Source organism: Cataglyphis hispanica, chromosome 10 (assembly GCF_021464435.1).
Source record: "Cataglyphis hispanica isolate Lineage 1 chromosome 10, ULB_Chis1_1.0, whole genome shotgun sequence".
Taxonomy (NCBI): Eukaryota; Metazoa; Arthropoda; class Insecta; order Hymenoptera; family Formicidae; genus Cataglyphis; species Cataglyphis hispanica.
The window spans coordinates 4,987,545-5,005,753 of NC_065963.1; the positions used below are offsets into that span (position 1 = coordinate 4,987,545).

Genomic DNA, 18,209 nt, shown 5'->3' on the forward strand with positions numbered 1-18,209 from the left:
TTTATTAGATTTTAATTAAATTAGTATTTGACGAAATAACATATCTTTTTCTAAATATATAAATAAATAAATACTATAAATACCTATGATATCTTAAAAATGTTTATTATTTTTATAACTCAAACTTATGCTTGTAAAATTCACACATTTTATCGTTTAAATATTAAAATGAATTAAGCAAATTATGACGTATAAAGATCTCATCGTAAATTGTCATATGTTTCACTTGTAAATATTATCTGATTTTGTTTTGCGAAATAAAGAATCGAAAAAGTGATCTAAAAACTCGAAACAAAAGATAACGAAAGAGAAAGTGGAATTAAGATAATAAGAGGTATATTTATGTGAATTTTGTAAAGACTTCGAAAGCCATGTGTGTTTGTACAAGTATTAAACAGAGAGATTCTCAAGCAAGCGCAATTAAAAGATAAACAACTAGCTTTCGTAATAATGATTGGGCATTTCATTTTTTATTTAATATACCAAAGAATGTATTTAATAGCAAATAATTCTATCTTTGTTATGATTTTCGAGAGACATACTTAGTTTACACCGATCATTTGATCAAACCTATTCCCGTCGAGATATTTTAGGATCCCATTTTTTCTACACCGCTGTAAACGTTGATGTATTAAGGTTGCGTTCCGACATTCGTATTAAAAAATATTTCTTCCTATTATCTTGATGGATTTTCAAAAATCCGAGTAAAGTAGATAAAGTAGATAAAGTAGATAATACCATAACATTTTTTCCATATTTATTTCTATTGAAATATAAATAATGAATATAGGGTGTATATTTCTCTCTTTCTCTCTCTCTCTCTCTCTCTATTTATTGCCAGTACTAAAAATCTATAGTGTATGTGATGTATCTATAGTATATGTGACATAGACGAGTATTTGAAATCACAATCTACTTGATGTAAACGCATTTATATCAAACGTTAATACATACTAACTCGATTCATATTTAAAATTGGTGTGGTGTAAACTAGGACGACATCATTGATGACGACATATGATACAGTATTAATGATTAAAATCTGGTTTTATTATCACACGCAACATAATTAAGAAATTGTAAAATTGGAGGATTGTTTAATTATAATGAAAAAAAATGTTATACTTTTTTCAGAATATAAGAGATCAGAAATAAAGAAAAAATGATAGTATTGTGCGAGTAACGATCCGCAATTTTGCTCCAAACTTTTGTTAGTATATATGTATATATATATATACTATATGTATATATATATATATATATATATATATATATATATATATATATATATATATATATATATACATATTTACTTAAGAGTTTAATTAAAAGAAATCAACAAGCTTGATTGATAGATTTTCTTGATAGAGAAAAGAGTCTTTTCCATTCAAGGAGAGCCATTTCGTCAACAAGATTAACATAAATCGTTATAAGAGAATGTAATCCTCTTTCTAATACTCAACACAATAAGCGTTGAATAAATATTACTCCACGTAATATATACATACATATAAGCACAAGAGTGAATAAAATTACAAGTTCGCGTTTCCAAGAAATGCGTGATGACATTATGTTTTCTTAATCTTTATTACAAAAATAGATAAATCAGTCTAAAAATGTGCTTGTTGAATGTTTTTTGCACTGGAGTCATTTTTTATTTGCTATTTATAAATGATTAGAATATAATAATGTATGTTAGCGATTTCTGTGGTTTGTAGTAAATGCTATTGATACAAAAATATTACATTATATGTGTATTTCGAATGGAATACGTTATTTAAAAAATTTGTTATGAAGACTTAGAATATATCAAGATGTTACATTTTTTATTGGTCTTTGTGTTTCTCAAATAGTTACAAAACTTTAAGAGTTTCCGTATTTTAGTATTATATTAGTCAAAATATACTCGTATTACTACGTATACATATAAAATGTGTCAAATAAAATATTTTAATTTAATTTAACTCTCCGGCAATTGCGTGAATGTTAATTGGAATTACTTCTTAATTGGAATGGATAGTCTCCCCCCCCCTCTCTCTTTTTCTCTCTCTCTCTCTCTCTCTCAAACATCATTATTTTTGATGATACATAAAAAGCTTAAGACTTTAAATCTTCTGTAACAAAGAATAAAATTATTTGCATCCCGTAATTGGAAATCATAATATCTTAATATCTTCCTTCTAATCTGCTGCAAATATGAAATGTTTAAAGAAATAAAAATAAAGATTTTAAACATTATTACTTAATGAATATGCATTGCAAAAGAAAAAAACTTACGATATTAAAAATAACGACAAAAGATTAAAAATGCAAGAAAAGATCTCGAACATAACAAAACTGCAGATTTTATCTTTGTTATGACAAATATCTTGTTTGCGATTTCTTTTGTCGCCTTTTTTTACTAGTTAGTCTTGAGGTGACTCGAGAAATTCGATGGAAATCGTCTTTTGTAATACCTATATTTTCCGAAAGAGCGCTTAACCAGGTTACACATTACAAGCATTGAAATGACGGATATGAAATTGAAAAGTGACATACTAATTACACAGGCCGACAAAAAAAATTTTTGTCAAGTAACTATAATCAGAGTATGTGTTTCTTATAGATTTTCCGTCACAAGAAAACAATGCCGCTGTCCAAATTGCTCCTTCTCGTCAAATTTCAAAGTTATTTTAAATTTTAAAATGAAAAATTGCTTTTTCATCTTAAAATTCAATATCGGACATATATTTTATGGCCAAATATTGCTTTGCATAAACTTTACATAAACTTCACATGAATGACGCGAAATACTACCGTCTCTTGATATTTAAAAAATTGTGTTGTTTATAAAGATTTTCGACCAAGACTTGTTTTGCAATAGGGCAAACTATTTTTGCGATTAAGAAAAATAACAATCATTTGCGTAAGTTTATAAATATAAATATCATATAATATTATAATGTAATAATTGGAAAGCAAACTATGATATATCTTATTATTTTAAATTTTATCATAAATTATTATATAATTTTTTGTTTTTTATTTATTATCTTATATTATTTAATTATTTGTAGCTATATATTTTTGTTACAGAAAAAAATATGTTTACAGTTTATTTCTATTTATACTGAAAGAATTTGAATTATCAATCGCAATTATCTTTAGATACTATAAATTTTTAATAATTACCCTTATAATTATACTATTATAATTTTTTTAATAATTAAAATTTTTTAATAATTTTTAATAAATGTTTATTAATTTATTTATTAACTATCATTTTTTATTTTCAGTTTATTTCTCTGATCCGATTATAGATCAGCTACATATCAACAGGAAAAATACTTGTTTTTTTCTTGATATTCTGTATCTTCTTGATTATTTGCATAAGTGATGACTACAATTTGAAAAAAGGATAACATGTGCTGTGTGTATGTGATTGCATGCGCGCGTTTATATTTATATATAATATTCATACTATGATTAAAAATATTCAGTTGATTAAAGAGAAAGTTATTTATATAAATTTTTTTAATTGAATATAATAAATATTAACAATAATTCATAAAGAAATAATTTTCTATTATATTTATTTTTTCTAATATTAATCAGAATATTAAAAAGTCAAATTGCAAATTACAAAAAACTTATTTTTGCGATAGAAAATTGCTTGCGATTTTTTCGTAAGAGATAAAAAACACAATAAAAAAACATATATAAACACATATAAATTAAGTGTTCATAAAATGTATTTTGAATAACCGTATTATAATTTATACTGAGGAACATATACGATTTTAATTATAATATACTAGATTACCGTTCGCCTTTAGCACTCGCCATCTATGTTATTTTTTTATTTGTTATTAACATTATTGTATACAATTTTTATACAATTGTAAAATTGGAAACTTATATATTTTGGTATATTAATGACTACATTAACTAAGTAAATGTTCTTATCGATATTATGATTCACGTCAGTTATTACTTATCACTGATTAAATTAATACTTATCACTGGTTAAATTCTAGACAAATTTAATATTTTTTGTGAAATTTAAATTAACATTGTCATTTTAAGAGTATGTATTACATATATGAAGTTTGAATCATTATATTCCCGCCAAAACTAAGTTTATATTTTTATTAAGTTTTTATTTTTATTAACATTGTTGCCTTTTTTTCGATCAGCGATGCTGATTGGTCCTCTCGCTGTGCTTACTTCATGAGTACCTGTCATCCTGGAGATTGCATATTTTGATAATTTGTACAACTTGACAATTTAACGATCTATAATAATTAAATAATTTATATAAATAAATTTAAGATTTTTTTCAGATAAGTTTTAAGACCACTTATAATTTTTAATATTTATAAATGAATTAAATACATTGTGTCTATTTTCAGTAATAGATTGCAGAAAATAGAAAGATAAAGAAAATATTCGCGAAAAGTAAGAAGCATTTAACTTAATAACGTTCTTAATAACGTTTACGTTAGACAATACTTGAATAATATTCACTTTAAGAATCTAATAATAACATACTAAAATTTATAAATAAAGTTACAAAATATATTACAAAAGATTGAAGTTTTGTTTAATTCATTGATCCAATTTTAATGTTACAAAACAAATGTTTGATCTAATCAACGTTTAATCAAAATATGAATTTTTATGAATAAAAAAATTAGCGAAAATTTTTCAAATATTGTTAACTATCTATTATTGAAAATATAATATACCATAAAATATTTTATTTATAAATATTAAAAATTAAAAATTTATTGCTATTTTTAATTTGGAAATTAATTGCGAACAAAAAACGGTTTAAAACTTATATTTTTAATACGCATTAATAAAATTAGCAGTTAATAAAATTTAACAAAAATAAGTTCGCGTTCCGATATCCGATGCCTGAGTTTTTATCTGCTAGTTTTTCCACTTAATTGTTTTTACCTTATTCTTATCGCTGTTATTATTACGAGTATAATATATTATAATGTATAACGATATGTTCCTTACTATACAAATAATTATTATAATATTTAATGCTGAAGATAGACTAAAAACGGCCCAAAATATATATTTATAATGTACTGTAATTAGTAATAAAATTTAACAATAATATGTTTACTTATTTACGCTCGAGCTCTTATCTGCCAGTTTTCCCACTTAATAATATATTATAATTTATACATATGTATAATGTATATCTATAATATATCATCTTACAGTTAAAATTAATATTTAATTTTTAATCCGTTTTTTAGTTAACACAATTTTTTTCTGAAGATATTAATCTGATCTTTGAACAATTATACTATAACAATAAATTCTATTATTATTCTACTTCATACTTATTACAATATAACTTTTATTATTCTACGATTCTATTATTATACTCTTACAATATGAATGATATTAACAATAAATTCTAAATGCACCATTTCAACATCTTTTTTGTTTTTAGAATATATTTATTATTGTTTTATAATTATATATTAAAATTATTTTTTTCATTTATAGATTTTTGTCCTTTTTTGAAAATTAAATGAATCCGCTATTTCGTTAATAAAAAGTAGCCTGAGCATCTTATTGTTAATAATTCAATATTGTACTGCATCTATTTCAATGTGTTATTGTTTTTTTTATGTTTATTTGTTTTAAAAAGTACACTTATTTAAAAGTATCTTTCTGAATAAAATATTTAAAATTCCATCATTTACAAAATTTCATAAATAAATATTTAGATATAAAATATTCATAATATTTTGACATAGATCTATAGATAAAAAAAAAATATTTTTGTGATAAATCTTTGACAATGTTTACCACAAAAGAGATCGGTCTGATGCTATAAAAAAATACAAACATCGCGTCATTTGTACATTGCGCCATTACCACTCCGGAGGACATCTACGTCATTCAGGTGAGACGTGAAAGGGGAAAACAATAGTGGTGCACCATGGCATCCGTTACCACCAGACACAACTTATCTGCCACTCCGCACATAGTGCCCGGACAGTGCTTCGTAAACTTGCGTCAGCAACTAAGTCGTTCTCTCTCCACTTTCCCTTTATCAATCCTTTTCTATTTATTCCCGATTTTCTTTGCATTTCGATTCATTCAATTACACGCGCTTATTATTCTCATTCGTTAAACAGTGGATGATCCCGGAATTTGCAAAAGTATTCTATAACGACTAAAAAACGAATCTACAATAGCAAAAATAATCATAGCAAAGATATCATAAATACTTAGTAATTACGAATTGACGGATTGTTGAAATAATAAGAAAAGATTGAAAAACTCTTAGAAGAGAGCAAGAAATCAGTAGTACAACTGCATGTCACGATCGTCGAGTTCGACAACGAGAAGATTTCGGCTGTATTGTTAAATTCGTCGCACCGATTTTTCTTTAACGTGAGTATTCAGATTCAAAAATTTTTATAATTTATCATTAATAAATTGTGACTTTATCCGATTGACAGATAAAAAGCATTAAACAATTAAATGCTTAATTTTTTACCACATTATCATTTTGAGTCTAATTGAACAATGTTAAGTAAAGAAATAAAATGAAGAAAAATTTTAAGAAGTGGATTGCATTTATATTATTAAAATGATAACTTAAAATCTTTGTATTTGAAAAGCTTTTGTATGTTTTACATCATTACAAAATGATCAGTCAAAATGACCGATGCACTTTTGCCTTATATCTTGAAGAACAATGAAACTTGGAAAAAATCTTACAACTTTTAGATGAGACTATATGCAAACTTGGAGTTTGGACTGATCATATAAAATCAAGTTAAAGCGCTTTGAAAACATTGCATATAACATTGCATAAAATACATGTAATAATCATTTTTAAATAAGCTTCTTAAGATGCAATGAATTTTCATATATTTTAATTTTTTACTTCAGTTATATCTTTAATTTTTTAAAAAAAATAATGTAAAACATTTAATGTACTGTTTTAAATTATAAGGTTTTATATATAATTTATGATTGTATAACGCTTAATAATAAGAAAACGTGTCATCGAATATTAAGTAAGTTAATATAATTATAATTAAACTTTTTTTTAACTTTTATTTATTTATCTATTTTTACATTAAAATAATTTATTTTTACATAATATTGAAAACTGCTAAATAGTCAAAATGTCTTTTTGTCTATCTGTATATGTGTCACATTAAAAAAATTATTTCTGCTTAATATACGAACCATATATTTATAAGTTATTTTTTTATCGGGATAGCAATATGAGAAAAAATATATATTGGAATGCCTGTCTGCACTTTTACTTGCATACCGGTCTCAAGTTTAATAATATTATCAGCCAGTGGTTTCCAAGCTGCAGTCTAATGAATGTTTCATTAATGCGTAAGAATTAAACTCAAAGTCCGTTGTTATATGCATATATATGTAACGTTTCTTGTTATATCCTAAACAGATAGATCTGCTTAAATTTGCTCATTTCATTAATAAATTTTTTCATTAATCCTGATTTTTATTTTCCGCTTTAATAATTTTTTTTTTTTTTATTTAAATCCTAAAATTGTGTTATTTATTTTTTCATTATATCGTGTAAACAATTTCTAAACTACTGCTGAATCAAATATAGGAATGATATGTATACCGATTTCTGCAAGCACATCGCAATTGTCATGCACAATGAAGTGTGCAATTCGTATGTATTTAGTAACTCGCTTTATTCCTTTGACATGTATTTAAGTATTAGCAATTGCAGGATATACATTGTCTTTATAAAAAGCAACATACATATTAATATATTTTTTACAAGACATTAAGAATATATAGAACGTAGATGGCAATCGCGGACATTTCCTCGCGGATTCTGCCGCGCCGAAGGACGCGTAAATGAACGGCCGGAACTTTTTAAGGACGCGGCCGAGAAAATCAGTGACTTCGAGCGACCAATAATCATGTACCATTATTTTTTTCTTTGAAGTACGATATGTATCTAGGTATTTTTGAAGCCAAAATTATTAATGCATTGTGTGTTAGAAGCGCAAACAAATGTGGTCGCGCGAAAAAGCTAATTAAAGAATTGAAATAAGAATTAAAAGTTTGAGAACGATTATTATGAAAGAGATTCTTCAAGATAAGCAGCAAACATAAAAAAAAATGTTTCAAGGACCGATTTAAATAACAATTTAAAAATTCTTTCATTAAAATTGCGAAATTTTATAGTGACTTGTTTCCTCTGGACAATCGCTGAAACGTTTCAGACATTATTTTCTTTTGTACTTTTTCAACATTTCGTTGATTAATTGTTTGACAAGCCTGTTATTGTATATTTATCTATCTATCTAATTACGTTAACCTACTATATATTTATCTCTTCAAATATTATATATCTCTATCTATACAATTATAACTTATACTTTCTAATTGTAGAAGCAGTATGTCACGAATATTGATAATAGATCGCTGAGTGCCGCGATTAAAACTTGCTACATCAGTATCTAATCTTTGAACTTGCGACAGGATTATAACAGAAAAAGGACCCAATTTTAGGAATCAATTTTATCCGATCAATTTCTTTAATCGGTGATTTATACGAAGATAACAATATTGCCAATAGTATAGAACATTGAGAGATTTGCAGTTCCGTATGCATACACTTTACTAATGCACTTTTTTCATTTATTTCTTATATCGAAGCATATCTAAGCATATATATGACGCAGACGTCACATCTTGTTGTGAAAGAATTGAATAAATATTTTGTTACATATATCGCTATGCGTTACCGCGAAGGGCAAATAGTTCATGGAAACATTGAAATTTTTTTGCTTGCTAATGTACCTTAAATAATTATCATAAATTGCTTACTGCTAAGATAATAATCATTAAGTATCAGTCCATAAAATTATATTAGCATTTTAAATTAGATCGAACAAAACTACATTCAACAAAACAGTTTATTAAATATTTGTTTAATTTTTAAATTTTTAATAGAAGCCTGCGTTTAAATAATTTCCATCAAAAAGAAGTTAGTTTATCGTGTATACATACCTTCTACTAATCTCGAATGCGTTATGTTATGTTAATCTTGTTAGATATTTAGTTATTTTTGTTAGACATTTATTATTTTTTTTAATGAATAAATTTTTTTATTTGACATCATATTCTGATGGAATGCATAACTTAATTTTTCTCTCTAATAAACTCACATTATAATTTTATACACGATAAGTGGACATTCAAAAAATTTATTTAAAATAATTTTATAGGCATTATTTTGATAAAATAATACCTATAATGTTTGCTTATGAGACACAATCGCTTAGAAATTATAATAGTTTTTTTAAATGAATTTTAATAGAATTTTTAATAGATTATAATTATATTTTACTATTAAAATATTAAATACAATTTGCAAATGTGCATGATATGTACTATCATTAATGATGCATTATGATTGTATAAATATTAATGACATATGAAAAAAACATACCGAGGAAATTACGTTTCAAGTTTGTTAGATAACGCATTTAATAATGCATTAAGTTTTGAATTATTTTCCTTGAAAGTATCACGACTTTTTATTTAATTTTTATTACAAGAGCCTTGTTATACAATGTAATTTATAATAAAGAAATTTAATATTTAAATATAATTTATATTGTAATTATATCAGAAAAAAAGAGAAATACTAAATGTATTTTAAAATAATTACTTTTTGAGATTATTGCGCATATTGACTATAATGCATTTTTCGGCTGACAATAAGTGCATAAACTTAATTTTGACGGTCATCGTCTCATGGAATTCGTCTCAAGGTGGAACACTCGTGAATAAAAACTTTTGATGTCGACCTTTCTTAGCTTTAAAAGGGCGAGGTTACTTTTGTGGGACTTTACATATGCAGATACATCTACTTTTGCCGAAGCTGTGAAATGACCGTCAATGAAACAAGCGAAATTTCGTACATATTTATTATTTTAAGATCAATTTCTTCGATGATTTCAATCATTCATCTAAGACTGTTCTTAAAATTCTAATTAAATCTAAATAATTGAAACAAATATGCTCTCTACCAGATTTATTATTTTTAGTTTTTTATGTAAGTTGAAAAAAAACATTCTTTATTCGTATAATTATTTCGCAAATTATTACACTCACACACATGGTCCATACATACATATACATACATTTATATATTTATTAACTAAATCATTTATGTATATATATATATATAAAAATAAAAATAAAAATTAGACTTAAACTAACTAATAAATAAATTGCTGTAAAAGGAAGAACACTAATATACTTAAACATGATAAACAAATACTACAATTGCAAATTTATAAAACATACAAAATCATAATATACATTGAATAAATGAAGCCATGCTATGTCATTCAGATATTAAACCAATAGTTGATTTTTCCAATATAATCTCTGTGCGTATTTTTAACATACAATGTATTATTACTAATGGTCATTCTTGCATTATGTATTACATATTATATTGTATATAATTATGTTAAATAAAAAAAAAGAAGCACAATAATATTTATTATAATTATATATAATTATGTATATATATATATATATATATATATATATATATATATATATATAATTAGGATATATTATAATTATATATATATACGGAATAAGAAGAAAATATTTTATATATATCTTTTCTCTCTTTTATTTTCTTCTCTAGAAAAAAAGAATCACATTTCCTTTATTCTTTCAATATATATGAAGGAATACTAATTGTTATAGCTGATACTACACGTTTATTTAATTAAAAAAATTAAAAATCTTTCTAAAAAAAAAAAGAGTGCGGATTAATTGATTGATCGTCTTTGTAACTCTTGATTAGTTATGGATTTTTCTTTTTATTATTTATTATTTATTATTATTTATTTTTAATTTTTCTTTAGTCACACAATCTTTATGCGTAGGGAATCCCGCGAACTGCAACCGGTTTACACTTGTTTTTTTTCTTCAAGGTTTCTCTTCCAAGGACCGAACGCAGTCCACAATCATAAATCGAGGATAGGGTGCCTCGCAAATGCATCCTTCGTTAGTCGGTCAATGCACTGCCGAAATTTAAGCTCGTTCAGAGAAATCATTTTACTTCTTTTCTTTTTTCAATTATATATAATGGCAGATACGCCACGAATAATAAAATGAAGCTTGAATAGAATTGAAAGAGAATCATAGGTAGCATCAACGTATATGAATATGATATATTCTACAAGGAGGAGAATTGTCTTTTTTTTTTTTTCTCGTAAACTATGGTTAACCACAGAAATTTGGCCGCAATTATATTACCGTCCTTCAAAGTTTTCGATCGTTTCTTTCAAAACTCGCTGTTAAACGACAATTTACTGCTAATAATGATTTCACAACATAATAACTAGCTGGTTGCTTGCAACATACTCGCTTCATTATCGTATTATTTGTATTAAGCTGAATTATGGATGTCTCATAGTATGTTTAGAAGAAAGGCGTAGTTGCTAACAATATTCTTTTTAAAAATATTTGGTGCACTACTTACCTGTAACATATCAAAAATTCCGTTTTCTTGTTAATTTCAATTTTTATTTTACACTTTTTGCGAAAATTACGTTTTTATATTAATAAAATAATATAATTGAAAACATTAAATAATTTTAAAAATTTAGCATTGATAATGAAACAAATGAAAATAGCAAAAAAAAATATTTTTTTCTTTTTCAAAATAATATCTCTTTCTAAAAGAAAGCATGTTATTGTTATTTTTTTGAATTCAAAAAGCAAGAAAGTTTGATCAATATTTATTACTCTAAATGTAATTAAATATATTCTAAATGTACTTAAATATAAATATTTTTTTTATATTTTTTATATTTTTTATATTTTTATATTTTTTATATATTATTTGCAAATAAAACAGATCAAAAGAGATCAAAATAAGAAAGAAAGACATATATACACAGGGTGTTTATTTGAAAACTTTCCGTCCCAAAATTTTGTTTTATACATGTATGTATTTTATGTAAAAGTACACACACATACATGTACACACATATATGTATAAATATGAATATGGATATTGTGCGCATATATATATATATATATATATATATATATATATATATATACACACGTATATGCATGTATGTACGTATAGATAGATATATGTGTTGCTTTAGACTCATATAAACATATCAAGTAATAACAATTTGTTCAATATTCTTGAAAAAGGGCTTTTATAAGGGTTGCGATGCACAATGCAGGACAAGATTGATCATCGGGGAAATCCGCCAATTTGCCTTGCGTGGAAGAAAAGTATCAAAGAAAGACGTTAGCTTCGCTGAAACTATTTACTGAAATCTCGTTCACCTTGGTCCGAACGCGAACCGAAACCTGTTATTTCTTTAGAAAAGTCATTGACCCGATGACGAATAATCAAATCCAAAATTTTAGCGAACGCTACACATAAATGCAACGAATTTTTACTTTTGATATTAGCTTCAATCTTATTTTTTATGTAATGTATTTTAAATTTCTTTTCTTGTAAATAGAGCATTCTATAAAACAAAATAATGAGAAATTTTCGAATATCTGACGTTTATAGATTTTATAAAACAAACTTGCTATATTAATCATTTTATTTTATTTTATAATATTTTGATCTTTAGCATAAGAAAAAATTGCAGTTACAACTAAAAAGACTTCTTTTTCTTTTGGTTCTTTATTTTTTGTCTGCCTGGTTTTTTATTTTGTTTTCGGTTTTATGGCGTAAAGAATCCCAATGACTCGTATCATTTAATGTCAATCATGATAACTTTTTACAAAGGTAAAAGGAAGATTGCGGTTAGCTATTATGTTGGGTCAGGGTCACATGAAGAAGATTATTCTAAGAAAGAAACAGCTGTGAAAATTGCATTAGAAAATTAATTTCTCTATTCGCGCTAACCTAAATCCTCGTTCATTAATTTCATTATGATGTAATAACTTTTGTAATATGACAACGGAGACTGCCAGAATTACATACAATTTGTAGCTTACCCATTAATTTTATTTTAATTGTAAAATTTATTTTAAGTGTAACATTATATCTAAAATATTGCAAATTATAGATTTAGAGCCCCGCATTTTTTTCCCAATATTAGCAAATTTTTAAATCAGAAATAATGATATATATCTTATGACACTTGCAGATTGTTCACTTGAATGCTACTTGTATGTAGATGTATCTCACGTCGCAATTATTAGCTGTAATTTAGGAAAGGCGCAAACAACTTTACGTCGCTGATATTGTCACTTTCTGCGTAATGAAAACTCACATTATCATTAGGACAACCACGAATAAAGAGACAAGCAGGGCAACACGCTATATACTTTTGTCAACGTATGATTAATATCCACGTTTGTTACACAGTTGCAATATTTTGCATCACTGTTGTAACTACTCGTGGAGTAATTTTGCTTATGAGCATTTTTATAGGAAACTGAAACATCAAAATTCTCTGCAATAGATGATAGATAATAATAAAATGTGTCTTTCCATTTCTTTTTCTTTTCATTTATACATTCATTCATATATTCAATTTTTGATATATTAATATTTCAATACTATTGTAATTATTATTACATACACAAATATTATAAAATTTTTGTAACTCATGTCTTTAAACTGTTATTAAAATAAGTGGGAAAGGTAACTTTCTTTTCCTTAAACTTTTGGAAGAAAAGGAATATAAAATTTAAAATAATCAAAAAATCTTTGGGCACTTTGAAATAATTTGCAAAACGTGTTTTAGATAGATTTTCAAGTTTTGAGATTGCAAGATGTCGAGCATCATGGAGTGGTATAGAGATGTAGTAGACAACAAATATGGTAATTTTACAACATTTTAAAAGACTTTTATATTTTAGAAAATACATTACATATATGCTTAATTTTACTTATATTTCTCTAGATCCGAGAACGAATGGATGGTTTCTGGTTTCTAGCCCTGTTCCAGCCCTAACGATTGTAGGGACGTACTTATACTTTTGCGTGTTCGCCGGACCGAATTACATGAAGAACAAGAAGCCATATGATTTAAAGAATACTATGATAATTTACAATTTTATCCAGATTTTATTAAGCCTTTATCTATTTTATGAGGGCTTGATGGCCGGTTGGTTATACGAATACAATTATATCTGTCAACCGGTCGATTATTTATATAAACCGAGCTCTATAAGGGTAAGTTTTGACATTTAAGTTATTTCTAATAAAACAAATCTATGATAATAGTCCATATGATGTAGAACACTACAAATTGCAGTACAATATTACACAAATATTGTAGAGATATGAAAATGAAACATTTCAACAAAGTTGTAATAATATTGAAAACTTGTAAGATATTAATATTGAAATGGGATTTTATATAATATATCGCAGAAAAGATGACGTAATATATAAAAATCACGTGAGACAGTTTAAAAGGTTATTTATTTTAAAGGTTTCAGTGAAATTGAGAAACTTATTTGGAAAATGACAAAAAGATGATATAAGCAACTGTGATCAAATAAGCTAATAATTTATTAACTTTCCATTAGGCATGGTTTCACCGAGAATCTCATAGTATATTACAGAATATATTAATTTTTTAAATAAATAATTGTAAAAATATTACAAAAAAATATAATAATTGTAAAATGTAACGATGAATTGTTCGGTACTTGCACATGTATCGTTCTATTATTTACATATAAAATCTGACGTATATCTAATGATAATTATCATAATAACAAAAGTAAAAATTGAAATGTCTCTATAATTTCTTATTCATTTTATTGGATTAATTGACAAACATTTTTTTAATTGGCTATAGTGTTTTTTTTTTCCAGTGCACATGTTGCTAACCAATTAATATACATATATTATAATTGTATTTATGCAAGACTCTTGACTTTCTTCCATATTACATAATATTGCACATGTAATATTATATTATGATCACTTTTGAAACGCATTCGCAGTGTTGCAATCTTGTAGCGTTTCTGCATGTTTGTGTAATTTTTTTTTATGTATTAGAAAATAACGGTAATAAGACTTTTGAAGAGGTTCAATTTACTTAAATGGGATCAATATCCATCATGAATATTTCGATACAAGACTTTCCTAGATATTAAATATTGAGTTCACTAGATATTAGATCCAATCACATATATTTAAGTATCTACATATGTAGAGAAAATTATTAAAAAGTCATCTTAATTTAAATATTAGGCAATATAGAAGGTACATGTTTTCTCGTGACCGCAAAAAAGTGACAAGGAAATATCACTCAATAATTACAGGTATCACGATATTTGCTCGATCTTTACATAATTATGTCGTTCCGTAGATGGCCCGTGCTGTTTATGCGTATTTCATATGTAAGCTGATCGAGCTTCTCGACACTGTGTTCTTCGTGCTGCGCAAGAAGGATCGTCAAATCTCGTTTCTACACCTCTACCATCACTCGATGATGCCGATCGTTGCTTGGATCGGTGTCAAATTCTTCGCCGGCGGTCATCCGACCCTCCTCGGTGTCATCAACGCTTTCATTCACATTTTCATGTACACGTACTATATGCTGGCAGCATTTGGGCCGCATATGCAAAAGTACCTCTGGTGGAAAAAGTATTTGACCACTATGCAGATCGTGCAGTTTATCATAATATTCTTCCACAATTTGCAGATGTTGTTTACCAATTGTAACTTCCCGAAGCCGCTTTCGTTCCTACTCACAATCAACGCCGGCTTATTTATTTACATGTTCGGATCGTTCTATGTGAACAATTATAAAAATCGAAAGTCGAAGAATAAACGATCAGAAACGACGAAAGACTAATGATATTATGCGTATGACTATGAACCGTTCTATTTGCGTCAATAGTAATTCGATTTTCGATCTAGATAAGTCTAATTAAAAAACTCGCGGAGTTTTTCTGTTCGCAAGACTGTAACTACGCGAATGAAAAAATGATTCCTCCAAAGATGATTTATCAAGGAGAATATATATTAAATTTTGTAACGTAGTTGTAATAAACATCGTACCTAATGCACAAGAGAAAGAAATCCGCCGATATTTCTACGCAAGTTACGAAAGTAGATTAACGCATGCGAAAAGGTGGAAAGATTAATTTATTAACACACTTGCCTTGAAAACGATCGGCTTAGCGATCTTTGACCAGATGATCTTTGACCAGATGACTTGATCATTATTTCTGTAAAAGTATAGATGCGTTTCTTCGATTGTACAAGATTTTGAAGAGTTTGTGAAATGAACTTTTGTTTGTAATATGCAATTAGATATATTTAAATTAAATTTGCAATTAGGTATTATTTAAATTAAATTTATCCAATTTTGCTTCTGAAAAAATATTTTAAAGAAGATTCTGTGTATTTCACTCATAATACATTCTTATTATGCAAATTTATTATATATTAAAACATTTTTAATAATATCAAAAATGAAAAATATGAACAGAAATATAATCTTGTATAATATATATATATATATTCTTTATAATAGAAAGTGAAAATTAAATAATCTTGTTAGAAAGAATTATAAAGATAGCAGAATATGATTTTTTTATAATATTTTATGTTTCATTGACTTCATATTTAACATTTCATTCAATTTAATTTTAATTTATGAACATTTTTGTAAAAAGATTTTTGCCGAATATCGATGACAGAATTATTCATCAATAAATGTCTTATCAATGATTGCTCATAAAAACCAAATGATTTCTCTACGATGAGAATCCAGCGCTGCTTCAATAGAAATATTTTGTATTGCATTATAACGTTTATTAGTGTCTTAAATAACTGTCCAACAATTGTTTTCAAACATAAATTAAAAGGCATGACAATATTTGGTTTAGAAAAGCTTGTTCGAATATCTTAACAATATCTATAAAACTATGACTAATCCAACGCATTTTTAGAGTAAAAAAAGTTATTAAGTTATTGGAAGGCTGAATTTATTATTGATATAATAAAAATACAATATTCTGTCGCAAGACATTTAAAATTTTTTGATTCACAACAGTTAAAGTGCCGATTTATTTAAATAGATAATAAAAAATTGCATTATATATTTTATTCTGTAATTTAGAATGATTTAATGTTAAGAATTTTTTTATTATTTGCTAGTACATAAAATACAAACAGATGTAAAATACATTGCGCTAAATATTTCACCGTAACTTGAGAATAAATTGGATGACATTGAGAATATATTGAATAAAAGACGAGCGGCTTTTAATATACATCCATCCAATTTATAATATTATTAATCAAGGAATATTTACAAAAATTGCATGCAAATTACATAAATTACATAATATAGTTACATAAGAATATATAAGATAGTATACCAAGATGTGTATTTTAATGATTAGCATAATAATCACATATTTTTTTCAGATGCACAAGTATACTTTTCTGATTTGTATATCATACTTTCATTAAAAATTTTTAATAAAAATTCGAAAAACATTGCTTTTGCTTTATGGAACAAATATGTTACATTTGCTTATTCTATTCTCATGATGTGTATGTGTGGATATGCCTTGAAAGAAAAAACTTGCATTAAATATATATTAATTATTAATTAAAAGAGCACATAATTACAATAAACAAAAATTAAAAAGTAATTAAAAAATAATTAATGTTACATATTTATACATACTCTATCAATTATTATACATTATAATATATATTTTTTTGACAAAACAATTATTCTTTCAAGATTATAGTGTCTTTATTACATACTAGGCGCAATCTGATGATGCGCATAATTCAAAGCAATGATGTGCTGATTTTACAATGATAGGCTTATTTAAATAAATTGCCTTTCATTACATAATAAAATTAATTTCTTTTCATTTAGATAAGATTATATAAGATAAAATTATAATTAATAGATAATAAATAATTATAAGATATAATTAATAAAAATATAGCGTTAAAAGTGTAGATTTTATCAATATTATTTACAATAAATTAAAATAAAAATTAGCGTTTATAATTAAAAATAATAAATTTGTATAATAAAATTAAAAAGCAAATATAAATATTAATCGACATAAGTGACAATTGAAAAATATAGCAGAATGACAATGCAAAATGCACTGAAAGAAGACTTTTTATTTAAATAATCTTCTTTCGTGCATTTTGCACTGTCATTCTGCTT

At 25.6% G+C, this 18,209-nt stretch overlaps 1 protein-coding gene across 2 annotated transcripts; it reads left to right on the forward strand.

Annotated features, from left to right (window-relative positions):
• The first annotated feature begins 5,974 nt into the window (after positions 1–5,974).
• LOC126852594 (elongation of very long chain fatty acids protein) lies at positions 5,975–17,835 on the forward strand. 2 transcript variants are annotated; one of them, XM_050597554.1, is made up of 4 exons: positions 5,975–6,408; positions 13,788–13,864; positions 13,947–14,218; positions 15,369–17,835. In XM_050597554.1, the coding sequence occupies exons 2-4, from the start codon at positions 13,816–13,818 to the stop codon at positions 15,855–15,857; spliced, it is 810 nt and encodes a 269-aa protein (XP_050453511.1). In that variant the 5' UTR covers positions 5,975–6,408; positions 13,788–13,815; the 3' UTR covers positions 15,858–17,835. The 2 variants fall into 2 exon arrangements, with proteins under 2 accessions (XP_050453511.1, XP_050453508.1); XM_050597551.1 differs by having other exon boundaries at positions 13,792–13,864; positions 15,369–17,834.
• Positions 17,836–18,209: the final 374 nt, after the last annotated feature.